The 27,985-nt window shown below is 45.9% G+C and overlaps 1 protein-coding gene across 4 annotated transcripts in view; it reads right to left on the reverse strand.

Moving 5' to 3' along the window:
* LOC144792108 (myoferlin-like) overlaps nucleotides 1–27,950 on the reverse strand; it is a 2,487,894-nt gene extending 2,459,944 nt beyond the window's left edge. For all 4 annotated transcript variants that reach the window (XR_013602508.1, XR_013602509.1, XM_078666979.1 and 1 more), the window contains exons 1-2: nucleotides 27,637–27,950; nucleotides 17,639–17,694 (exon numbers count right to left, since the gene is read on the reverse strand). Coding sequence is in view for 2 of the 4 variants with exons in the window: in XM_078666979.1 (XP_078523105.1) it covers nucleotides 17,639–17,694; nucleotides 27,637–27,727 (147 nt within the window). In the remaining 2 variants the exon portion in view is untranslated. The remainder of the gene's footprint in view (nucleotides 1–17,638; nucleotides 17,695–27,636) is intronic.
* Between the last annotated feature and the right edge of the window lie 35 nt (nucleotides 27,951–27,985).

Genomic DNA, 27,985 nt, shown 5'->3' on the forward strand with positions numbered 1-27,985 from the left:
CTCCATTGAACAACACCCTCCCTATAGAACTCCTGACCTTCGAGAAAGCAGTCATGAAAGATCTGGAAGCTCTCGACCCAATGCAGAAACAAGTCTTCCAAAATGTTTCAAAGGAAGAACGACAAGCGCTCCGTGAACTAAGTAATAACAAACAATTGGTCATTAAACCAGCGGACAAGGGGGGTGCAACTGTACTAATGAACAGAGAGCAATATGACAAGGAGTGTACCAGGCTGTTACAAGACAAAAGGAACTATGAAATACTTCCATCAGATCCAACTGAGAGAATTTCAATCAAAATCAAGACAATGGTAGAGGAGGCACTGTCGCACAACTGGATTACCAACAAAGAAGGGGAATTTCTGTGTCAAAAGAACCCAAGGACCCCTTACCTGTACATCCTACCCAAGATCCACAAGGACCTTGAGAATCCACCGGGCAGACCGATCGTATCGGGTATTGGGTCAGTCCTCGAACCAGTCTCTAGGTTTGCGGACGCATTCCTAAGGCCCATGGTACAAAGCACATCAACATACCTTAGAGACACAAAGGATGTGTTAAATCTACTAGAGGAGGTGTCATTTGATCCCAATACACAGCTACTAATCAGCTGTGATGTGGAAAGCTTATATACGAGCTTGCCTCACAACGAAACGCTGGCAATAATTGAAGATGTCCTCTTCGCAGACGATTGGGAGTACCAAACCCCACGAAATATGGTGATGGAATGCTGTGCTTTGGCCCTCAAGGAGAATTTCTTTGAGTACAATGGCACTCTGTACCTCCAAAAACATGGGACCAGCATGGGAAGCACATTTGCTCCAAGCATAGCTGGTCTCTATGTTCACCACCTTGAGGCAACGAAGATACTGAGCACTAGCAACCCATTCCGGCAAAAGATCTTGACCTGGAAGAGGTACATTGATGACATCCTTATCATCTGGGATGGAGATGATAAGACCGCCCAACAGTTCCTGACATGGCTGAACTATCAGGATGAATTCCTTAAGTTTACCAGTGTCACAACAAAAACCAATCTGGTATTTCTGGATCTGAACATCTTCCCCAAGAATGGCAGACTGATGACAACAACCCATTTTAAGAGCACCTCTAAGAATTGTCTCTTGATGTACCAGAGCTTTCATCCGAGACACCTGAGGGACAATCTACCCTACGGTCAGTTCTTGCGACGCGATCTACGGAAAAAGTTGAAAATGAGGAATTACCCTCCAAAAATCATCGATCAAGCCTACAAGAGAGCAAGGAACAATTGTAGAGAGAGCCTCCTGGAAGAAAAGGTAAAAAAAGTGGAAGTGCAGAGACCAATATGTGTCACCACGTATAACACCAACTCTGATCAAGTGAGTAAAATCATTAACAAGAATTGGAAGATCCTAAATAGCGGGGGTCTGGAAATTCCAAAACCTATGTTTTCGCACAAAAGAGCACAGAGTGTCAGAGACATATTGGTACACACCAGACCCAAGGACAATAGAGTCAACAACCTAAGCAATCCAAACTTTGTACAAGGGCACTACCCGTGCGGCGGATGCAAGGTATGCTGTCTGACCAGAAAAAGTAAGAAACTGACCTTTAACAACGGGACCACATGGGAACAAAGAACATTCAGTAACTGTAACAGTTCCAATGTCGTGTATCTCATCACCTGCCCCTGCAAGCTCGAATATGTTGGTATGACGAGCAGGGCGGTAAAGTTGAGAATAGGCGAACACAAAAGCACAATCAAGTGTAAGAAGTCCAGCACTAAATTAACAAACCATTTCTTAGAGAGTGGCCACAAACCTGAAGACATATTGTGGACCATAATCGAACAGATTGACAACGAAAAACATCTCCTGGAAAAGGAACAGAGATGGGTTTTTCGTGTCCAGTCCAACAACATGGGTTGAACGATGAAATCCCATGGGGTCAGTTATAGAATACCTGTACCTATCCCCCCCCCCCTCTCAAAGGCACCCCCACAGCCGTGGCTGATCTAAAGACATATGTCCCCAACACGATACTATAACTATCTGCCGGCGGAGACTACACCCCTCAAAACGAGTGTGACTGTGGTATGACTACTGGGACATAATTCTCAAAGTGGTCATACTCTAAAACCCCAACCAACTATGTCTACCGCAGCTCATGCTATTAGCTAACCCCCGCTGTCCATCCTAGATACCCAATACTGTTTTTTTCAACATACAGGAGTAAACCGGCAACATAAATAGGGCAGGGGTCCTAGTACTAGATATACTAGATATATTGTTCCCGGGATTTGGCCACCCAACCTAACGCAGTTCAGGCCCTTTTACATCAAAATGGCTTTTTCATCAGTCTAAGAATATAGGAATATTACTATCATTGTGGGCTCAACAAGTCATTTTATAGCGATCCCAGCACTGATAACCTAAGCTATCAAATGGCCCTTTCACAATTCTAAGGATATAGGATTATCATTATTATTGTTGGCTCCATCAGTCATTTTATAGCGATCTCATCACTGATATTTAAATGCTATCTAATCCCTGAGGTGCGGGCCAATGGTGAGCAATAATGGACACAGAAGCAAGACTCCCGCAACAGTACACCCGCGTTCCATTGCGGGCGGCCATTTTGGGTTAGCGCGCTAGTGTTTCAGCAAAGATTTCACCAGCGCGCAGTGCAGCTTAAATATTCCACCGCTCCCCACACGCGAGCACTCTACAGAGCGGCAACACGGGTAGAAGTAAGATTTTTGGACTATGCGGACAATGTAAGTCATAGACTTTCACCAAGGTCTCAAAACAATTGGGTTTTTGAAATATGAGTTTCACTCCTCGCAGAGTGTGTTTGTTTATGACGCTAAGGGCGTGGTTCTCTTTCTTTCAGAGCGCCGCGGTGATTTCCTACCGATTGTCAGCTCATGGGGCTTATCACGATTGCAACAGCAGTATGTATTGTCAAACATTTAGAAGTTGGGGTGTGCCCCGTTTTGGGGATTTTTATTGATTCAATGACAAGTTCCAAGACCAGTATAAGAAATCGGGATCCTCGTTTTTAACCCTGTGAAGTGTCGCTGTATGCATTGAGTTATGAGAGTGTGTGTGTGTGGAGATTGACACGGTCCTAATTATAAGGGGCACCACTATGTTCGGGGATTCTTCACGAACGGTCAGGGGATGGCAGATTGAACCATCACTCTGTCCATAAAGTCTTGAGTTTAGGCTTTATGCAATGGGCAAATGAAACATGATGAGTGGAATTGTGGCGCAAACAATAATGAAAGCGCTGAGAATAACCACAGCTACCGATGCAAACTCCTGTGTTTTTCTCCTATGTTCGGCAATATTCACGAACAACCAGGGGATGGCAGATTGGACCATCATTCTGTCCATAAAGTCTTAAGTTTATTCTTTATGTAATGGGTAAATGAATATGATGAGTGGAATTGTGGCGCAAACAATGATGAAAGCGCAAAAAAGAAAAAAACAAGAGCTATAAATGTAAATATCTGTATTTTTCTTTATTTCTTTACAGAGACCGCATTCAGGTCATCATTTTTGATATTTTTGCTTCCCTGGGGCCAGCTCATGCCCTGAAGCATAAACTAACAGCGGATTTTTGCTGCTAGTTTTTAGGAAGACAGGCTGACAACACTTAGCAACTGAGCTTTGTTCCAGTAGGGACCATTAGAAGGTCCTGATGAGTAGGCAGTAGGGGACTGCCTACGAAACATGTAGACCAGGTTGTAGCGATCTGCTCAACCCCAAAACCCCCTTCTTAACGTCCCCAGCTAGGGAAGTGAATAAATTGTTTTTTTCCACTAGCCAGAGGATTTTTAACTTTTTTATTCCCACACATCGTTAGGTCCCTACACTTCACTGACACCACCCACCCTGCACAATCACATAGTCCTGTCACCATACTAGTGCTCCCGCGTAGTCGGTCAGGTCGTAGCACGCCCCGCCCCGTAGAGGGACGGGAAGACCCCAATGATGAAGCATGACACTACTGGATTTTTTTAGTGTGTGAGGGGTATTTTAAAAAGCACATTGCGCTCTCATCTTTACCACCCTAAGAGAGAGTATTTTCACTATTTATTTCATCACCAAAAAACAAATAATACAAATATATCACTACACATTGATAGAATCTCTTTGTTTATGAAAATCAGTTTGGAGGGTGATTCTGTCAATACCTCTGCACTTCCTCAATTGTTTTGGAATTACTGGCAGCGTGCAGCTGCGGAAGTCAATCGAAGAATTCATCTCTCCACACCACTTTTTTGTGATTCTGCACTCGACGGCACCACAGCAGGGAAGACAGAGGTTACCCCGGTTTCCTGGTACTAAAATGGCTGATCTGGGCCTTGCATTCACTGAGGACGAGATCTCTAACCTCATGGCCTCTCTAGGCACTTTTGAAGGATTGAACTCTGGATGCCCATCTATGAAAAATAGTGACTGGGATGAATTGGAAGAACTAAGGAGAACCCAAATAAAAACAGCCATCCACGGGCTACTTATGTCCGAATATCTGAAAGTCAATACAGCTCCATCAGGTCTGGTAGTTCGGAATGAACCATTCATATTCCTTGAGGACAAAACCTTTAAAATCGATTGGTCCCAAATATCATGGAGATGTACACGGGATTGGATCGTCTTGATCATAAAAACAGCGAGCAGACTAGAGAGCGATTTAAAGGTGGAAATACAAGCAGTAGAGGTACGTCTCAAGAGTTATGAATCTCCAGCTAACCTAAAGAAATATCTTGACGAACTGAACAAAACATTGAATGACTTTGAAATATCTCTCAAAGACAGTAAATATGAAAAACTTCAGAAAGATACTAGTAGGTGGAGTAAAGAAAAGATCTACCCCTATATCAAGGAGAATTACAAACCATCAAGCGATAATGCTTCCAATGACGGTTCATCGGATGCCGGATCTAATAGCTCCAACTCGAGCGGCAACAAAAGCCCCAGATACCAGGGCGCACGAAGAAATTTCCGACGACCCAACAATCGGGGCATGAGGGGATGGAACAGCTATCCCCAGCCAATGATGTACCCCCCACAACAGTTCGGCCCACCACCCTTCCAACATCCGAATGCCCCTTTTCCACCATGGGGATTCCAACAGGACTACGGATACTTTGACAACTCGGGTCCTTTTTTAGGGGCGCGCCGAGGACAGACCAAGGGAAGGAATCGGAGAGGCAACTCGGTACACTGGAGCAACGAAGAAGAAGGAACTCCAAGAGTATCAACCAGGAGCATGACAGGGGCATCGAAGAACCAGAAATGAGCCTGGTTGTAAATCTAATGGGCAACGAACTATCCGAGCCACAGAAAAGAATACTGGAGAAAGGCTTAGGGTATGTTCCCACTAGTAACATGGATAAATTCCACCTATGCAAGGAAATACAGGAATTTATAAGGAGACTTAAGTTACAGGTCTTTTTCAAAGACAAGATGGACACCCAGGAAAAAGGAGATACGGGTCTCAAGCCACGATCCACCTTCACTCCATTGAACAACACCCTCCCTATAGAACTCCTGACCTTCGAGAAAGCAGTCATGAAAGATCTGGAAGCTCTCGACCCAATGCAGAAACAAGTCTTCCAAAATGTTTCAAAGGAAGAACGACAAGCGCTCCGTGAACTAAGTAATAACAAACAATTGGTCATTAAACCAGCAGACAAGGGGGGTGCAACTGTACTAATGAACAGAGAGCAATATGACAAGGAGTGTACCAGGCTGTTACAAGACAAAAGGAACTATGAAATACTTCCATCAGATCCAACTGAGAGAATTTCAATCAAAATCAAGACAATGGTAGAGGAGGCACTGTCGCACAACTGGATTACCAACAAAGAAGGGGAATTTCTGTGTCAAAAGAACCCAAGGACCCCTTACCTGTACATCCTACCCAAGATCCACAAGGACCTTGAGAATCCACCGGGCAGACCGATCGTATCGGGTATTGGGTCAGTCCTCGAACCAGTCTCTAGGTTTGCGGACGCATTCCTAAGGCCCATGGTACAAAGCACATCAACATACCTTAGAGACACAAAGGATGTGTTAAATCTACTAGAGGAGGTGTCATTTGATCCCAATACACAGCTACTAATCAGCTGTGATGTGGAAAGCTTATATACGAGCTTGCCTCACAACGAAACGCTGGCAATAATTGAAGATGTCCTCTTCGCAGACGATTGGGAGTACCAAACCCCACGAAATGTGGTGATGGAATGCTGTGCTTTGGCCCTCAAGGAGAATTTCTTTGAGTACAATGGCACTTTGTACCTCCAAAAACATGGGACCAGCATGGGAAGCACATTTGCTCCAAGCATAGCTGGTCTCTATGTTCACCACCTTGAGGCAACGAAGATACTGAGCACTAGCAACCCATTCCGGCAAAAGATCTTGACCTGGAAGAGGTACATTGATGACATCCTTATCATCTGGGATGGAGATGATAAGACCGCCCAACAGTTCCTGACATGGCTGAACTATCAGGATGAATTCCTTAAGTTTACCAGTGTCACAACAAAAACCAATCTGGTATTTCTGGATCTGAACATCTTCCCCAAGAATGGCAGACTGATGACAACAACCCATTTTAAGAGCACCTCTAAGAATTGTCTCTTGATGTACCAGAGCTTTCATCCGAGACACCTGAGGGACAATCTACCCTACGGTCAGTTCTTGCGACGCGATCTACGGAAAAAGTTGAAAATGAGGAATTACCCTCCAAAAATCATCGATCAAGCCTACAAGAGAGCAAGGAACAATTGTAGAGAGAGCCTCCTGGAAGAAAAGGTAAAAAAAGTGGAAGTGCAGAGACCAATATGTGTCACCACGTATAACACCAACTCTGATCAAGTGAGTAAAATCATTAACAAGAATTGGAAGATCCTAAATAGCGGGGGTCTGGAAATTCCAAAACCTATGTTTTCGCACAAAAGAGCACAGAGTGTCAGAGACATATTGGTACACACCAGACCCAAGGACAATAGAGTCAACAACCTAAGCAATCCAAACTTTGTACAAGGGCACTACCCGTGCGGCGGATGCAAGGTATGCTGTCTGACCAGAAAAAGTAAGAAACTGACCTTTAACAACGGGACCACATGGGAACAAAGAACATTCAGTAACTGTAACAGTTCCAATGTCGTGTATCTCATCACCTGCCCCTGCAAGCTCGAATATGTTGGTATGACGAGCAGGGCGGTAAAGTTGAGAATAGGCGAACACAAAAGCACAATCAAGTGTAAGAAGTCCAGCACTAAATTAACAAACCATTTCTTAGAGAGTGGCCACAAACCTAAAGACATATTGTGGACCATAATCGAACAGATTGACAACGAAAAACATCTCCTGGAAAAGGAACAGAGATGGGTTTTTCGTGTCCAGTCCAACAACATGGGTTGAACGATGAAATCCCATGGGGTCAGTTATAGAATACCTGTACCTATCCCCCCCCCTCTCAAAGGCACCCCCACAGCCGTGGCTGATCTAAAGACATATGTCCCCAACACGATACTATAACTATCTGCCGGCGGAGACTACACCCCACAAAACGAGTGTGACTGTGGTATGACTACTGGGACATAATTCTCAAAGTGGTCATACTCTAAAACCCCAACCAACTATGTCTACCGCAGCTCATGCTATTAGCTAACCCCCGCTGTCCATCCTAGATACCCAATACTGTTTTTTTCAACATACAGGAGTAAACCGGCAACATAAATAGGGCAGGGGTCCTAGTACTAGATATACTAGATATATTGTTCCCGGGATTTGGCCACCCAACCTAACGCAGTTCAGGCCCTTTTACATCAAAATGGCTTTTTCATCAGTCTAAGAATATAGGAATATTACTATCATTGTGGGCTCAACAAGTCATTTTATAGCGATCCCAGCACTGATAACCTAAGCTATCAAATGGCCCTTTCACAATTCTAAGGATATAGGATTATCATTATTATTGTTGGCTCCATCAGTCATTTTATAGCGATCTCATCACTGATATTTAAATGCTATCTAATCCCTGAGGTGCGGGCCAATGGTGAGCAATAATGGACACAGAAGCAAGACTCCCGCAACAGTACACCCGCGTTCCATTGCGGGCGGCCATTTTGGGTTAGCGCGCTAGTGTTTCAGCAAAGATTTCACCAGCGCGCAGTGCAGCTTAAATATTCCACCGCTCCCCACACGCGAGCACTCTACAGAGCGGCAACACGGGTAGAAGTAAGATTTTTGGACTATGCGGACAATGTAAGTCATAGACTTTCACCAAGGTCTCAAAACAATTGGGTTTTTGAAATATGAGTTTCACTCCTCGCAGAGTGTGTTTGTTTATGACGCTAAGGGCGTGGTTCTCTTTCTTTCAGAGCGCCGCGGTGATTTCCTACCGATTGTCAGCTCATGGGGCTTATCACGATTGCAACAGCAGTATGTATTGTCAAACATTTAGAAGTTGGGGTGTGCCCCGTTTTGGGGATTTTTATTGATTCAATGACAAGTTCCAAGACCAGTATAAGAAATCGGGATCCTCGTTTTTAACCCTGTGAAGTGTCGCTGTATGCATTGAGTTATGAGAGTGTGTGTGTGTGGAGATTGACACGGTCCTAATTATAAGGGGCACCACTATGTTCGGGGATTCTTCACGAACGGTCAGGGGATGGCAGATTGAACCATCACTCTGTCCATAAAGTCTTGAGTTTAGGCTTTATGCAATGGGCAAATGAAACATGATGAGTGGAATTGTGGCGCAAACAATAATGAAAGCGCTGAGAATAACCACAGCTACCGATGCAAACTCCTGTGTTTTTCTCCTATGTTCGGCAATATTCACGAACAACCAGGGGATGGCAAATTGGACCATCATTCTGTCCATAAAGTCTTAAGTTTATTCTTTATGTAATGGGTAAATGAATATGATGAGTGGAATTGTGGCGCAAACAATGATGAAAGCGCAAAAAAGAAAAAAACAAGAGCTATAAATGTAAATATCTGTATTTTTCTTTATTTCTTTACAGAGACCGCATTCAGGTCATCATTTTTGATATTTTTGCTTCCCTGGGGCCAGCTCATGCCCTGAAGCATAAACTAACAGCGGATTTTTGCTGCTAGTTTTTAGGAAGACAGGCTAACAACACTTAGCAACTGAGCTTTGTTCCAGTAGGGACCATTAGAAGGTCCTGATGAGTAGGCAGTAGGGGACTGCCTACGAAACATGTAGACCAGGTTGTAGCGATCTGCTCAACCCCAAAACCCCCTTCTTAACGTCCCCAGCTAGGGAAGTGAATAAATTGTTTTTTTCCACTAGCCAGAGGATTTTTAACTTTTTTATTCCCACACATCGTTAGGTCCCTACACTTCACTGACACCACCCACCCTGCACAATCACATAGTCCTGTCACCATACTAGTGCTCCCGCGTAGTCGGTCAGGTCGTAGCACGCCCCGCCCCGTAGAGGGACGGGAAGACCCCAATGATGAAGCATGACACTACTGGATTTTTTTAGTGTGTGAGGGGTATTTTAAAAAGCACATTGCGCTCTCATCTTTACCACCCTAAGAGAGAGTATTTTCACTATTTATTTCATCACCAAAAAACAAATAATACAAATATATCACTACACATTGATAGAATCTCTTTGTTTATGAAAATCAGTTTGGAGGGTGATTCTGTCAATACCTCTGCACTTCCTCAATTGTTTTGGAATTACTGGCAGCGTGCAGCTGCGGAAGTCAATCGAAGAATTCATCTCTCCACACCACTTTTTTGTGATTCTGCACTCGACGGCACCACAGCAGGGAAGACAGAGGTTACCCCGGTTTCCTGGTACTAAAATGGCTGATCTGGGCCTTGCATTCACTGAGGACGAGATCTCTAACCTCATGGCCTCTCTAGGCACTTTTGAAGGATTGAACTCTGGATGCCCATCTATGAAAAATAGTGACTGGGATGAATTGGAAGAACTAAGGAGAACCCAAATAAAAACAGCCATCCACGGGCTACTTATGTCCGAATATCTGAAAGTCAATACAGCTCCATCAGGTCTGGTAGTTCGGAATGAACCATTCATATTCCTTGAGGACAAAACCTTTAAAATCGATTGGTCCCAAATATCATGGAGATGTACACGGGATTGGATCGTCTTGATCATAAAAACAGCGAGCAGACTAGAGAGCGATTTAAAGGTGGAAATACAAGCAGTAGAGGTACGTCTCAAGAGTTATGAATCTCCAGCTAACCTAAAGAAATATCTTGACGAACTGAACAAAACATTGAATGACTTTGAAATATCTCTCAAAGACAGTAAATATGAAAAACTTCAGAAAGATACTAGTAGGTGGAGTAAAGAAAAGATCTACCCCTATATCAAGGAGAATTACAAACCATCAAGCGATAATGCTTCCAATGACGGTTCATCGGATGCCGGATCTAATAGCTCCAACTCGAGCGGCAACAAAAGCCCCAGATACCAGGGCGCACGAAGAAATTTCCGACGACCCAACAATCGGGGCATGAGGGGATGGAACAGCTATCCCCAGCCAATGATGTACCCCCCACAACAGTTCGGCCCACCACCCTTCCAACATCCGAATGCCCCTTTTCCACCATGGGGATTCCAACAGGACTACGGATACTTTGACAACTCGGGTCCTTTTTTAGGGGCGCGCCGAGGACAGACCAAGGGAAGGAATCGGAGAGGCAACTCGGTACACTGGAGCAACGAAGAAGAAGGAACTCCAAGAGTATCAACCAGGAGCATGACAGGGGCATCGAAGAACCAGAAATGAGCCTGGTTGTAAATCTAATGGGCAACGAACTATCCGAGCCACAGAAAAGAATACTGGAGAAAGGCTTAGGGTATGTTCCCACTAGTAACATGGATAAATTCCACCTATGCAAGGAAATACAGGAATTTATAAGGAGACTTAAGTTACAGGTCTTTTTCAAAGACAAGATGGACACCCAGGAAAAAGGAGATACGGGTCTCAAGCCACGATCCACCTTCACTCCATTGAACAACACCCTCCCTATAGAACTCCTGACCTTCGAGAAAGCAGTCATGAAAGATCTGGAAGCTCTCGACCCAATGCAGAAACAAGTCTTCCAAAATGTTTCAAAGGAAGAACGACAAGCGCTCCGTGAACTAAGTAATAACAAACAATTGGTCATTAAACCAGCGGACAAGGGGGGTGCAACTGTACTAATGAACAGAGAGCAATATGACAAGGAGTGTACCAGGCTGTTACAAGACAAAAGGAACTATGAAATACTTCCATCAGATCCAACTGAGAGAATTTCAATCAAAATCAAGACAATGGTAGAGGAGGCACTGTCGCACAACTGGATTACCAACAAAGAAGGGGAATTTCTGTGTCAAAAGAACCCAAGGACCCCTTACCTGTACATCCTACCCAAGATCCACAAGGACCTTGAGAATCCACCGGGCAGACCGATCGTATCGGGTATTGGGTCAGTCCTCGAACCAGTCTCTAGGTTTGCGGACGCATTCCTAAGGCCCATGGAACAAAGCACATCAACATACCTTAGAGACACAAAGGATGTGTTAAATCTACTAGAGGAGGTGTCATTTGATCCCAATACACAGCTACTAATCAGCTGTGATGTGGAAAGCTTATATACGAGCTTGCCTCACAACGAAACGCTGGCAATAATTGAAGATGTCCTCTTCGCAGACGATTGGGAGTACCAAACCCCACGAAATGTGGTGATGGAATGCTGTGCTTTGGCCCTCAAGGAGAATTTCTTTGAGTACAATGGCACTCTGTACCTCCAAAAACATGGGACCAGCATGGGAAGCACATTTGCTCCAAGCATAGCTGGTCTCTATGTTCACCACCTTGAGGCAACGAAGATACTGAGCACTAGCAACCCATTCCGGCAAAAGATCTTGACCTGGAAGAGGTACATTGATGACATCCTTATCATCTGGGATGGAGATGATAAGACCGCCCAACAGTTCCTGACATGGCTGAACTATCAGGATGAATTCCTTAAGTTTACCAGTGTCACAACAAAAACCAATCTGGTATTTCTGGATCTGAACATCTTCCCCAAGAATGGCAGACTGATGACAACAACCCATTTTAAGAGCACCTCTAAGAATTGTCTCTTGATGTACCAGAGCTTTCATCCGAGACACCTGAGGGACAATCTACCCTACGGTCAGTTCTTGCGACTCCGTAGGAACTGCACGGAAGTTGTCAATTTCAAATCACAGTCAGACGATCTACGGAAAAAGTTGAAAATGAGGAATTACCCTCCAAAAATCATCGATCAAGCCTACAAGAGAGCAAGGAACAATTGTAGAGAGAGCCTCCTGGAAGAAAAGGTAAAAAAAGTGGAAGTGCAGAGACCAATATGTGTCACCACGTATAACACCAACTCTGATCAAGTGAGTAAAATCATTAACAAGAATTGGAAGATCCTAAATAGCGGGGGTCTGGAAATTCCAAAACCTATGTTTTCGCACAAAAGAGCACAGAGTGTCAGAGACATATTGGTACACACCAGACCCAAGGACAATAGAGTCAACAACCTAAGCAATCCAAACTTTGTACAAGGGCACTACCCGTGCGGCGGATGCAAGGTATGCTGTCTGACCAGAAAAAGTAAGAAACTGACCTTTAACAACGGGACCACATGGGAACAAAGAACATTCAGTAACTGTAACAGTTCCAATGTCGTGTATCTCATCACCTGCCCCTGCAAGCTCGAATATGTTGGTATGACGAGCAGGGCGGTAAAGTTGAGAATAGGCGAACACAAAAGCACAATCAAGTGTAAGAAGTCCAGCACTAAATTAACAAACCATTTCTTAGAGAGTGGCCACAAACCTGAAGACATATTGTGGACCATAATCGAACAGATTGACAACGAAAAACATCTCCTGGAAAAGGAACAGAGATGGGTTTTTCGTGTCCAGTCCAACAACATGGGTTGAACGATGAAATCCCATGGGGTCAGTTATAGAATACCTGTACCTATCCCCCCCCCCTCTCAAAGGCACCCCCACAGCCGTGGCTGATCTAAAGACATATGTCCCCAACACGATACTATAACTATCTGCCGGCGGAGACTACACCCCTCAAAACGAGTGTGACTGTGGTATGACTACTGGGACATAATTCTCAAAGTGGTCATACTCTAAAACCCCAACCAACTATGTCTACCGCAGCTCATGCTATTAGCTAACCCCCGCTGTCCATCCTAGATACCCAATACTGTTTTTTTCAACATACAGGAGTAAACCGGCAACATAAATAGGGCAGGGGTCCTAGTACTAGATATACTAGATATATTGTTCCCGGGATTTGGCCACCCAACCTAACGCAGTTCAGGCCCTTTTACATCAAAATGGCTTTTTCATCAGTCTAAGAATATAGGAATATTACTATCATTGTGGGCTCAACAAGTCATTTTATAGCGATCCCAGCACTGATAACCTAAGCTATCAAATGGCCCTTTCACAATTCTAAGGATATAGGATTATCATTATTATTGTTGGCTCCATCAGTCATTTTATAGCGATCTCATCACTGATATTTAAATGCTATCTAATCCCTGAGGTGCGGGCCAATGGTGAGCAATAATGGACACAGAAGCAAGACTCCCGCAACAGTACACCCGCGTTCCATTGCGGGCGGCCATTTTGGGTTAGCGCGCTAGTGTTTCAGCAAAGATTTCACCAGCGCGCAGTGCAGCTTAAATATTCCACCGCTCCCCACACGCGAGCACTCTACAGAGCGGCAACACGGGTAGAAGTAAGATTTTTGGACTATGCGGACAATGTAAGTCATAGACTTTCACCAAGGTCTCAAAACAATTGGGTTTTTGAAATATGAGTTTCACTCCTCGCAGAGTGTGTTTGTTTATGACGCTAAGGGCGTGGTTCTCTTTCTTTCAGAGCGCCGCGGTGATTTCCTACCGATTGTCAGCTCATGGGGCTTATCACGATTGCAACAGCAGTATGTATTGTCAAACATTTAGAAGTTGGGGTGTGCCCCGTTTTGGGGATTTTTATTGATTCAATGACAAGTTCCAAGACCAGTATAAGAAATCGGGATCCTCGTTTTTAACCCTGTGAAGTGTCGCTGTATGCATTGAGTTATGAGAGTGTGTGTGTGTGGAGATTGACACGGTCCTAATTATAAGGGGCACCACTATGTTCGGGGATTCTTCACGAACGGTCAGGGGATGGCAGATTGAACCATCACTCTGTCCATAAAGTCTTGAGTTTAGGCTTTATGCAATGGGCAAATGAAACATGATGAGTGGAATTGTGGCGCAAACAATAATGAAAGCGCTGAGAATAACCACAGCTACCGATGCAAACTCCTGTGTTTTTCTCCTATGTTCGGCAATATTCACGAACAACCAGGGGATGGCAGATTGGACCATCATTCTGTCCATAAAGTCTTAAGTTTATTCTTTATGTAATGGGTAAATGAATATGATGAGTGGAATTGTGGCGCAAACAATGATGAAAGCGCAAAAAAGAAAAAAACAAGAGCTATAAATGTAAATATCTGTATTTTTCTTTATTTCTTTACAGAGACCGCATTCAGGTCATCATTTTTGATATTTTTGCTTCCCTGGGGCCAGCTCATGCCCTGAAGCATAAACTAACAGCGGATTTTTGCTGCTAGTTTTTAGGAAGACAGGCTGACAACACTTAGCAACTGAGCTTTGTTCCAGTAGGGACCATTAGAAGGTCCTGATGAGTAGGCAGTAGGGGACTGCCTACGAAACATGTAGACCAGGTTGTAGCGATCTGCTCAACCCCAAAACCCCCTTCTTAACGTCCCCAGCTAGGGAAGTGAATACATTGTTTTTTTCCACTAGCCAGAGGATTTTTAACTTTTTTAATCCCACACATCGTTAGGTCCCTACACTTCACTGACACCACCCACCCTGCACAATCACATAGTCCTGTCACCATACTAGTGCTCCCGCGTAGTCGGTCAGGTCGTAGCACGCCCCGCCCCGTAGAGGGACGGGAAGACCCCAATGATGAAGCATGACACTACTGGATTTTTTTAGTGTGTGAGGGGTATTTTAAAAAGCACATTGCGCTCTCATCTTTACCACCCTAAGAGAGAGTATTTTCACTATTTATTTCATCACCAAAAAACAAATAATACAAATATATCACTACACATTGATAGAATCTCTTTGTTTATGATAGTCTGAACCAATGCCATAAACACAATTCAATTGAGAATCATAACCAGCCTCTCAAACTTGCTACAATGGCTGGGCAGGAAGTGGGAGATGGTGGAGGAACACAAAGGGGGATAAATAAGAAACTAACCTTAATACACATGATGAGTAATCATGGCAAAGTCTAGGGAGGGACAAGGAGCCAATTGGTAGGTTCAGCACACATGATCCTTAAATGCAACCTTTAACAATAAAAAGTATGCTGTTCCTCATGAAAGAGGAAAAGAGAGACAGTCCTCTGCCCATACCGAAGGGGCAAAAATTCCACTTTAATAGAGACTGATTTCCGGGGTCATGTACCATAGAAGATATAGTAGACAACACACATTTTTATTGGGTAGTTTACACACATCTTGATTCCCAATCAAATGTAGGTTAGATGTCACTAAACAGCTTTGTTTCTTAATGAGTCTATGCTCATCCGAAATATAATCACTTTGTTTCAAATTAAGAGAAAAGGGGCCAGATGTACGACCATAATTTGCAGTCACAAAGGCGAAATCAGTCATTTGCGACTGCAAATTTGGTCTGCCCCATGTACACACCCTATGTTGCGAATCGGTAACCTTTTTAACAACTTACAAAACAGGGTTTGCGAATTGCTGTCAGGAAGGGGCGTGCCAAGGGCAATCATTCCTAATAGCAACTTGCACTGTGATGTAAGATTATTTTGAGACGGCAATTGCTGTCACAAAAACACTCACAGTATACCACCTACTTCAAGTAGGTCGTAAACCACTCACAAAAGGGAAGGGGGCCCCAGGGAACCCCTTCCCCTTTGTGTGTGCGAAAATATTTTTTAAGAGCAGGCAGTGCTCCCCCAGACCACTGCCTACTCTTAAAAAATTAAACTGAAACGTGTCATTTTTCTTTTTTAAATGCATCCCGTTTTCCTTTAAAAGGAAAACGGGCAGCATTAAAAAAAAAAAAAAACAGCTTTATTTAAACAGCGGTAATAGACATGGTAGTCTACTGACCCCAGCAGGCCTCCATCCCTGGGTATGCTACTAGCCTTTCCTAATGGGGTCGCAAATAGTACCTGCCTCATGAATATTAATGAGGCAAGGAATTTGCGTCCCCATTAGGAATTGTTCACAGTGTCTGAGACACGCAATATTAGACTCGCAAATTTCAAGGGTCGTACATCTGGGCCCAAAGGACATACCAGCTGTGTTCTCTCTGTCTGATATTCAAACTGATGACTTAACTGGCAAGAGGGCCTCGGATACCACATATGTTGCAAATATTTAGAGCAAAGGAATGGAGGACTATTCAGTTCCAGGACACGAGACATCCAGCTCTGTTTAGACAGCCAAATTTATTGTTAAATAGGTTCAGTCTGTGCATTTCTGTTTACCTGTGAAAATAATGTTTCCAATGTAAGCACCAACTAAAGGATCCAAACAAAAGCATCCTGAAGAAACAATCGTACACTGTCTATAGCTGTTTAGGGCCATACTCCAGGATATTCTTACTCACTGTGGACCCCTGAAGTACAAAACAACTTTGCGGACAAAACCATTTAATTCTAAAATCAACAGGGCTTGTGATTGCTAAACAGTGTTTAGAAATGTACAAGCCTTCTTTTAGGAGTTCAATAAGTATTTTGGATTACTAAAAAGGGTTTTGTGGCCAATTACATATTGCAAATAGGAGGGGGCGTGAAACAGAAGACCCTCTTCTGTCTAGGAATTGCAATGCAATAGTGATTGCAAACACTGCTCAGATACTGACACCTCAATGGAAGTGGTACCTTATTTGCAAAGGAGATGTTCTTTAGGGAAGCTTCCTATTCTGTAAAGGTAACATGCAGCCTCAGAGGCAGCAGTCCAAGGCATCACTGGCTGTCCCTCCCACTCCCGGTACCTGTCCAAACGTCCCTTTAACGGTCACATGCTGCTTTTGGATAAAAAAAAACATTTCTGTTTCGGAAGGCAAATGCAGGGATACTCAAATATCTCTTTTTCTCATGTGAAAACAAACTGTGTTGGGTATTTCCAATACATCTAAAGTACCTTCTATTTCACTTACATCATCCATAAGTTGTAATATTTGGGCTTTGCAGTCACTATGCACGAAAGTATTAGGAATACAGGGTATTTACACCAAAACAGTATCATAGAATTCTCTCAGACTTTTATGTATCCTTTTAAGTCATTCTGTCTACTAAGTAAACTAAATATTCAGCACTATTAGAAGAGACACATTAATGTAAAGGAAGTACATTTTCTATAAGAGAAAATAAAAGAGATGGGCGTGGAATTTAAAACACATTCAATAGATATTTTCTCTGTAGAGTGGACTTTAAATGAGCTTTAAAAAAAAGCAGTCTGAAGAGAAACAGACCAACTAGAGGAAACTAGAGTTGGGAAGTCAGTCCTTACCTCATTCCACATGGGCTTCTGATCCTTCCTTATAATCCGAGTTTGTCTTTTCACATCTAGGAAAACAAGAACAACGGAACCTTCAGAATTAAATAGTTATATGGCTGTTAAAGGGATGGATTTTATCAGCACTGAAAAAGCAACTGCAGTGGGCATTAACAGGCAAGACTGGCTGTGTGCCATAAAAGGCCAGACAGGCATCTGTAACGATTAAGCATCAAACAGGTCGTAAACAGTGCCATACATTTGGAGGAACACGACTGAAGACGTTGTTATAAACTAGTGCCATCCAGTTGTGAACGTTGAGTTGCTTTTCCAATCTTGACATCACATATCTGTGGCTCAATAAATGAAAGAGCACCCACAAAGAAGTAATAAGACAGAGTTGGAGCAAGTGAAAATAAGCACCCTGTGTATGTCCAGCCCTGTCCTCATCGCTGCCTTCTATGCAGAGAATACAAAACTTGAAGTTCTCACTCCCATAAAACTAGGGTCCCATGGAATAAAGTAACCAACTTCTTGAGGTGGCACATGATCAACTGATGCACAAACTTACTGGAACACCAATGATCATGTTCAATGCCCTGCTGTACAGCAAGATTTGTCACAACATGTACTTACTAGAACCCCTGGACAACTAACTGTTCCCCAGCCTGTTATCATTTTGCAGTGATCACCAATTCTAACCTACCTTGTGTTGACCGAGTCGATGGCGTATTCATTTTGTGTGGACCTACAAGATCACAATAACCAGTCCCCTAATGTGGTGCAGGAGCAGCCCGGGGAACACCCTGGATTTTTGTGCCAAACCCTCTGAGGACTCGTGATAGGTATGTCGATGTTGGTTGAGCTAAGGACATACCTGAGGCAGTGATAGGTCTACTGCTGCAATCTGTAAGCCAAGCTGTAGACATAAGCTAATGTCATGAAATCCTACTAGCGAGCAACGTAATGGAATTACGACTAACTGTGATTTATGCAGCGAAATGTGTTCGGGCAGTGACAATATTTTGCCCCTGATTGCAAGCAATACTATTGGCCACCTCTGGCTTTGGATAGGTCATTTATTTGGTGCAGATCACAACATGGGTGGTTTTGGGTCTTGAGTGTCCTGCTGCATGAGAACATTTAGCCTGCACTGGGGCCATCAGCGCTTGGCGAACACAATATGTGCGGACCCTGACATCCCTTTACCTATGCTGTGTATCTGAGGATGTAAAGTGTTATTTCTTGCTGGTCGAGTTATTAGTCTGGGAATGGGATTAGGGTATATATGTGTATTTCTACGCATGCCAAACTATTGGCCCCGTCGCAAATAGCTGAACTTTGGTTGGAGTACGACGGAGCCGTGATGATATGCCGTTCCTTAAAGGCAAACCTATGGGCCTGTGTTCGGGTATCTATGGTCTAGGGACTCGATATGCTTGCCTGCAAGCAAGTCTTGCAGTTGGCTCTGATCGGAGGCTTAGTGTATGCACATTTCAACAAATAGGCTGTGAACCTGGGTATAGGCTTTGAAAAGGCCTCCATCCATGCCTACCTATCGGAGGCTGAGAATGAATTCCCGGTAGGTCTTGACATCCCTTGGCTGAGGCTACAAGATCAGAACCTTACATTTTCCCCCAGGGTCGAGTTCTCATTTTTATGATGTTATATAAGGACCGCAAGCCCAAAAATGCATAGCAAAAACTTGGCCTAGCAAGGCCGCACACTCTAGGCGTGGTAAATTGGGCTACTAAGCGAAAAACCCAGCTGTAGGTCCGGAAAGGACAGTGAAGACCGTGCGCGGGGGGGGGAATGTTTTCTATATAAGATCTTCACAACAGATGCCGCAGTGCCTGATGTAGTATTGTGGGATACGTTCTGGTGTTCCAGTATGTTGTATCACACTCTGAACACCCACCCACCACAGGCGTCATCAGTCAGATGACCCTGTACATAAAAGGGGCTGAGCGCATGTGCTCATGGCCAGTTGACTATCCCCCCTGTGTCTGCGTCACCTCATTTTAGCAGTACGAGGGCCTAGGGCCCAAACACCACATTGGCGACGAGGAGGAAGCTGTGTCCCCGCGTGCCACAGCTGAAAATCTGGGAAAAGGGGGAGAGAGCTTACTGCCTAGAGGGCACCCCCTGTAAACGGCGCGGGCCGCTGGGAGGAACGTGGGGCATGTGCCAAGCCCCGGGCCTGCTTCAAGACACGAGGTGATCGGGAGCCTACCCCGCACCTCCTGAGCCCGCCGTGAGCCGCACCCCCTCCCCGGGGTAAAAAGGACGCGGGGAACAGCGCAAGCCGAGAACAGCCCACCCGCGTCGGAGTGACCCCGCAAGTGAGGAGGAGCACATCCCGCACCTCATGAGCCTCCCGTTCTGAGCCGCCCTAGCGTGGAAGTATCCTGGGAAAAGGTGCGAGCCGAGCAGAGCCCACCCGTGTCGGCCGCGATGGCGCTGCTCTAAACGTGAATGTGTAAGGTGAGCCTGCGGCAACAGGGACGGACCGTACAGCCGCTACCCACTCCCCCGCCCCGCAGAGAAATAATCGGTGCCCGTTTCCCCCGCCCTGCGAGGACTGCCCACATCAAAGACAGAGGTCCCCGGCACCTGCTCTTGCCCCCAGCACAGCGGGAGAGTGAATGCAGAGCCCTCGGTGCACATGAGAAGGCGGCGAGGCAGCCCGCCTCATGGTCCAAGCCCGTAGGTAAAGTGCCCAGGAAGCAGCGAAACGTCCAGCGATTGCCCCGCGCAGCGTGTGAAGAGGAGACTACTGCGAGGGGCGGAGAACGCTAATGGACAGTATGCAGCCGGCGGCCGCTGACAAGGCAAAGACACACCATGAGGGCAGAAAGTAGAAATCAGCCGCCTGCGGCTGATCGGAGCGGCGCCAGCCCCCCCATGCGCAGCCCGAGCGTAAGGAAGCCTGCTGCGAGGGGCGGGAAACTATAGAGTGAACGGCTGGCAGCCGCAGCATCCCCCAAGCACTGAACGTGCATTTTTGCCCTCCTGCCCGGCCCGGCCCAGACAATAAAGAAAGAAAAAACTCAACGCAGGGAACGAGCACCTTCTGAGGTGTGAGATCCATGTCCTGTCCGGAAAGTAAAGAGGCAGGAAAGCGAGTCTCGCAGCATGTGTGAAGCTTCTGAGGGGTCCATCGGAGCGCTGCTGGGCATGTAAACAAATGCTGCATAAGTGCCCAGGGCGTGTGTGCGCAGGAAAAGACACCGGAACTGCAATGCCGGTAATAATGCCAGTGACAGCATGAGACAACGCTGTCCCACGAACAGGAGAAATAAGAAAAGGGACTTACCTGGGGAGGCATGGCAGGAATCCCAGCGTCGTGCAAGAAGGACCTGGAGTAAGCAGTGAGGTCCCTGAAATGTAGCACGAAGCCTGAAGCAGGTGAAAAGCTTCTGAGGCTGAAAGAAAAGAAAGCAATACTGACACTTAGTGACCAGCACGCGATATCGCGCCCAGTAGTCTAATAAGCAGTACAAAGGCTGCAATAACGTGAAGAACACTGAGGTACAAAAGTGAGGCAGATCCAGGCTGTTTAAGAGAAGGAAATGCCAGCAGCACAGGACAGGCCGCTTTGCAGCACATGACTGAAGGTAAAGAGCACCAGTGCAAAACAAATACAGAAAGGCAACACTAGGACACAGCGAGGACTGCCAAATGCATGAAAGTGAATGCACTAGGTAACTGCTATGCCAGAGTGGCGCCAAGCCAGCACACAGCCTCGGAGGATAGTGAGACAAGGCGCAGGAGTGCAGGAACTCCACACAGGCGGTTGTGCGTACCATACCCAAAGCAGAGGAGGACAGCAAACAGGATTTCACTGACGGGGCAGGCAGACCCCTAAGACATTGTCATTCAGCTGGAAAGGAGCAGCAAGCACATCCTGGCAGGACAACACTGGAGAGCGTCCAAGGTGAAGGCAGCGCAGGAGCTGCAGAACCCAGCACCAACAATTGCGCAACAACACAAAGACAGTGACTACAGCTCCAGAAACAGAAGACTACAAGACAACCGCTCAAAGCATCAAGTCACTGAAGGGATAGGAGAGCGCAGTCAGAAGCACGCCGAAGCACTGCGACTGCGGAGGCGCGAAGGAATGGTTGCGTAGACCACTAGAAGCCGACCACCCATTGGTCGCAAGGAGGAAGAAGCTGACTACCCAGTTGGTCGCAAGGAGGAAGCCGACCACCCCCCTCGCACCGTTGGTCGCAAGGAGGAAGAAGCCAACCACCCAGTTTGGTCGCAAGGGAGAAGAAGCTGATCACCCAGTTGGTCGCAAGGAGGAAGAAGCCGACCACCCAGTTGGTCGCAAGGAGGAAGAAACTGACCACCAGTCTGGTCACAAGGAGGAAGAAGCTGACCACCCAGTCTGGTCGCAAGGGAGAAGCCGATCACCCAGTTGGTCGCAAGGAGGAAGAAGCTATCCCGCCAGCTTGGTCGCAAGGATGATGCTGACCTGCAAGAAGTCAGCGAGCGAAGAGATCTGAGAAGACATCTGTGAAGAGAAAACGGAGGAGATGTCCACGAAGAGGACCAGGAAGAAGACTGAAGCCAAGTCTAACAGAATCAACTAAATGTCAGAAGTAATCGAGTGAGAAAAGGTCGCAACGACAGGTCCATTCACAGAGTGAAGTGAAGACAGTGTCCTAATGCTTGGACAAGCCAGAGGGAAAGGTGTGGAGTGCACGCTACACGGAGAAGCCTGGTTAGAGCGAATAACCAGATAGAAGACCAGACTGAGTCGCAAAGGAAGGAAGAGAAGACTAATCCTGAGTGGCACAACGCCACGACGAAGGAAGAAGAGGGGAAAGTGGGAAGATGCATGGACATCCGAATACAGTACCTGGAAAGCATCATTACCACTGGTAGTACACATCTACGTGCAAACCCGAAGGCCACCCCGACAGAAGATCACCGCCTGGTTGCCCACTGAAGAAAAACAACATTCTGCTATCACTATCCAAGTGCATCATCGCCAAGGAGCATCTCACCACCCGAGTGAATCCACACACGTCCCAAACAACCAGAGGTCAAAGAGGCGAATCACCCAGGAACCTTCTCTGCACCCCCTTGAACCTACAGCCTGCCGAAGTTGAGCACACCCGTTGGAAAATCCGCCCTTGGGGACTACACAAGACTTGGCCGTGGCCCTGTTGAGAGTTCCGCAGTGACCCCTAAGCGCGCCTACACAAAGGCCCGCACAGCCCACGCGGTCACGTGGCAGTCCAGGGAACAAAGGCCTCAACGGAGTTCCCGTGCGAAGGGAGCCCGAGTAGGAGAGATGTGTCGGCCGTAGCTCCACGTCAGGCGCGGGAAGCATGGAGGTTATGGTTGTAGACTGGTCACCCACAAGACTGCCAGAGGAAGGTGCAGAACCAGAGTCCAGACGGCGACGACGCCCAGACAACGACACCACCCTCAGGAGCTACATGAGCGACTAGGCTGTGAATCAGTGGCAGTTCCTCAGCGACGCCTTTACGCGGCTCACGCGAAGCCCCGCACGGTCCACACGGTTCCATGACAGCCAGCAAGGAAGGCCATCCAAGAGGCTCCAGTGGCAGAGGAGTCCAGGCGAGAGAGGCAAGTTGGACGTCGCTCAGCAGTCTGGAGTAAGGAAGGTCACCAAACACGTCACCCCACAGGAAAGCCTCACTCACAGAGACCGTCTCCGAATCCAAAGTGGGTTTCACCATAGCTCCAGATGCCTCGCCACCACGAGACCAGGCCGGTCTAAAGAACATCGCCAAGGCGGGTGAAGGCATCCCGACCATGCGGTTTGAGACTCCGGGTCGTCCAGTGAGAGGGGACACCCACGAGAGAGGGGTATCCGTGAGAGGGATATCCTGCAACTGCAGATCCTGTTGGAGACAGCCACCAGTTGGAGAAAACACCTCAACCAGGATTATACAGTGGACAGCAGCACATCAATGATCCACCATCAATCCATCTACATTTTTCACTGACTGCGGTGTCGGAAGAAAGGTACTGTAACCCACAATTCCACAGCGCAAGTACAAAAGGAGCACGTCCACAGAGCACCAGAACATCGTGACAAGGAGAATGAGTGGTCCCCACCGGCGTAGCTAGGGGGTGCGGGGCGGACCGCCCCAGGCGGCACCATTTAGAGGGCGGCCGCGAGGCACTAGAGGCCCGTCGCGACGGACTTTATAATTTATTTGGGGATACACTGACAAATAGTAAATAAATCATACAGGCAGCAGCAACGGGCCTCCAATGCCGCACGGTGCGCATGCGTCCCCATTTTCTTTTTTAGCACGGTGGCAACTGCTTTCTACAACTCAGCGCACACACCACATGGTGGTGAGCGCGCCGCAACCGAGGTCAGAGGGGAAAATCTATTGAGCTCTCTGAGCTCAGGGTCCGGAATCCCGCCGATGAGCCCCGCCGCGACATACAGTACTGCCCATGTTGGAACAATTTAAAGTCCAAGAACAGGATACTGCCTGATCCTGCCACCCGCGTTGTGACACGCACCAGCATCACTCAGCCTGTTGTGAGTTCTGTTCTTCTGCTACCCGTTACCCATGTTGCATGTTGACTCCTGTGACGTGGTGTGGAGGGACAAGGCAACTCGCACTTTAATTACGTTATGTTGTTTGAATGGCGGACGTGAAAGGAACTACCATGGTTGACGATGGGTGAGGGGAGGAGGTTATGTGGTACTCTACTTTTGTGCTTTCTCAAACGTACGTGTAGCTGTTCCTATTTTACTGACCATACCACAATCGGCACAATGTATGATAATGTCCATGGCAAAATGATATATGTTTACTAAAATCCAATCAAGTACATTTAAAAATAATAATAATAATATGGAAATATTTCAACAAATCGATAGAGCACATCGTGAAAAAAGGAACAGGGGGGTTCTAAAACACAAAAAGGAACTTGTCTGTTTTATCACTGAATCTAACAAACTATCATAAGAAAGAAATGTGCTAAATATTTTCATTTGTGTAAGGCTGGAGACTTAAAGTAATAGATTGTCGTTCAGTAACATTACTTGTCACATAACAGGATGCATTGGTCATGTAAACGTTATTTTTAACCCAAAAACCAGGTGTAAAACGCTTTATTAAAAACAAGCACTGGCAAAACCATTAGGTCTGTAGCTGGCTTCCAGCTTTTGACTTTGTCAGTGCTGGCCAACCCCTACCATAGATACCCTGGCTGCTGGAGTACAGGAGAATGAGTGAGGTATGAGATGAATGGTTTTCAGAGGAGAGGAAAAGATCTTTAGTGAGTGGAAGAGTGGCAAACAGTTCACAGTCAAGTCCTATAAAACAAGTATTTGCAATGCAATAGGTCTTGCATTTGAGCTATTGACATTGCAAATAACAAAGCCTTTTATTTGTGTTTTAGTTTTAAAAACAGAGATAAAAGGCATTGCCATTTACAATGCAATAGCTTAAACTTGCGAAATTGCGAGACCTATTGCATTGCAAATGATTGTTTATATAATTTAGCAGAAACTGAAGCCATTTTGTGCTGACTCTGAAGCAGAACTAGTTTGGGCTCTAGAGCAGAAGAGAACGGTTGCCTAAGTGCGTATTCACAATAGGCAACAGATTAGATATAAATACCAATCAATAGCAGTATATTAATGTGCATTTGCGCTTGTGATGTGTACATATGTATGTGCATAAATAAAGAGAAAGGGTATTTAGGTATATATATATGGGTATCTATGTTAGTGGAACAATATATAGATCTATGCTCTGACAGTGAAAATTAATGTGGCTAAATTAAATATACTATTGGGGAGAATGTATACTAATACATGTATGCCCTCCCACCACTCCCATTTTATACCACAGAAAATGTCAGATTTTATGTTATTGCCAGAGAGCAACCCATCTAATGTGGAAAAAACACTCTTCTTCCTCAGAGATTATCTGCTACTATGCACTTAGAGTATACTATCTCTGCTGATGCTCACAAGAACTATTCAGTGCATCTCACTGTACAGATGTAATCCACTATCTCCTCTTAAATTGTTATTATATATAAAATGTATTGTTTATAACTACTAAACAAGCCATACATAAAGTATGCAAAGGGTAATGTGTTATATACTACCAATTTTGAGTTAGGGAATAGTCCTCATGACACACTTGAGGCTTTGCTTCTTGTAAATCACTTCCCCTCCCATTCAGAACATTGCTGACAAACAATAGATTACACTTTGCCCATAGATAGATCGATAGTTGACTAGATAGATATATTGCGTTTACTCGTTGTTTTCTTTCATGCAATTGAAAAGCTTTCTATTAACTAGTAGATACAGAAAGCTAAAATGGAGTCAGTTAATTGGGGGGACCATGATATTTGGTCATTTAATGTCAGCTGTAGATGATAGATCCCCGAATAGCGTCATGTATGTGCATGTTTGCATTGTGCAGAGGGGATTACCAGGTATGTTATTCACGCAGCTCTCTGATGGATGTCACATGCGGTTTTTCTGAGTCCCCAGATAGATCATGCAGCCTGTGTTTTTTTCTTTGTACTGCCTGTCACTGGTGTATTCAACTGTCTAGCCTGGACCGTGTCATGTATGTGCATGTAACTTGCATGATTGAGGTAACTATTAGCGGCGATACTACGTGTCTCTCTGACCTCTTTCAAGTACTCGCCGTCCTTTTTACCAGCCACCCCACCGACACCCATGGGGCGGCAATCTGAGGGATAGCCTAGGGCTCCACAAGCTCTAGCTACGCCGTTGGTGGTCCCGGCTGCAAGGATACCCTCGCCGACAGATGACCAGCAGCAAAGAGATTATGTGGAAGTCGTCCACTTTGAGTTATGTTTTGGTTTGCAATTTTGTATTCTCTCCCGCAGGTTCAGACTTCATTTTCTATGGACCTGCATTAAAGTTTGGGAGGGATGTAGTATCGTGGGATACGTTCTAGTGTTCCAGTATGTTGTATCACACACTGAACACCTACCCACCATAGCCGTCATCAGTCAGATGACCCTGCAAATAAAAGGGGCGGAGCGCACGTGCTCATGGCCAGTTAACTATCACCCCTGTGTCTGCGTCACCTCATTTTAGCAGTATGAGGGCCTAGGGCCCAAATACCACTCCTATGACTTGTCGAGAGTAAGTTAGGCCCTTTCTGCGCAGGTCTGTTATGCCTTCTCTTCCCTGCGGGTCTGAGATAGTACTACACCTCCAAACTATGCAAGCTGAGTTATGGAATGTCCATTATTGCAGCCAAACTTAAATAGAGGTATGACGAATATGCCAACTGTCTCTTCACCCCCAAGACATGCTGCTGCCTACCTTAGGTTGCGACAGTCCGTTTCCGAAATGCCGTTTCCAAACACCCCCACTTCCTGAAGCTGCTGCGGTGACCACCCTTACCTTTTGTACTGTCACGCCGACCGTGCCTAGTTTTTGATCAATGTAATGTCCCACGACATGTCAATAAAGTCTTTCCGCCCCATCTAATTTCTTCCTAAGGAAGAGACACTACTACGCATGCCTGCCTCCCGTCATCTCTAGAGGCACGTACGCATACTCCCTGCCCCGCTCCTAGTTCAGTTTTAAATGGCAGCCGTACGTGCGCGGAACCGAAACGTGCATGCCGTCGAAACGTGCACGGCGTAGCAAAAAGTTAACATCGGTTTGCTCTATTCATCTGCATCCTGGGGAAGGAAAATTCACAATTGCCTCCACAATTGACGGGGGAATATTTCGGTTGTCGTTTAAGGCTAGAAGATCTGAGGACTTGGAGGTGGAGCCTTGATATGTTCACCCCAGTAGTAGGCCAAGCCGTTGGCCCGGGCAGTGGCTGCGATTTTCGGTGTGTCGTTTTTAGTGCCCTGTAGTATGCCCTTAACTACGCAGGCCAAACTGCGATTCTCGTTTGGATTAGCGAAATGTCGTTTGGGCCTTTATGCCCCCGCAGGCGTGCAGTCATGGGCTTGTTCTTTCCAGGACGCAATACGAGGCAGCTTCTTAGTACCTCGGAATGAGGCCAACACAAAAGAGTTTGGCGGGGTCTTGCTTGAGGGTGGCAGATGAAAGTTCGCCGACACCACGATGAGCCGTAACATCTTGTCGCACGCAGGTGCCTTGTCGCAGACGTGCTTTATTATAATAGCGCCCCTGCTCCAGAAGGGTCTCGATAGCAACCGCGTCAGGAAGTCACCCTCTCCGCTCTCAGTAAGTACGTGGCGTCGCTGCTCGAGATGTTCTCAAGGTAACGGTTCTGTATCCTGGAATCCTCGTAACAATCAGTAATGACATCACAAGGCCGTATAATAATTGAGCATAGGCACAACCACATCGTGACGTCAGGCTCACATTTGTAT

The sequence above is a fragment of the Lissotriton helveticus genome, chromosome 11, assembly GCF_964261635.1.
Source record: "Lissotriton helveticus chromosome 11, aLisHel1.1, whole genome shotgun sequence".
In the NCBI taxonomy this organism is placed as follows: Eukaryota; Metazoa; Chordata; class Amphibia; order Caudata; family Salamandridae; genus Lissotriton; species Lissotriton helveticus.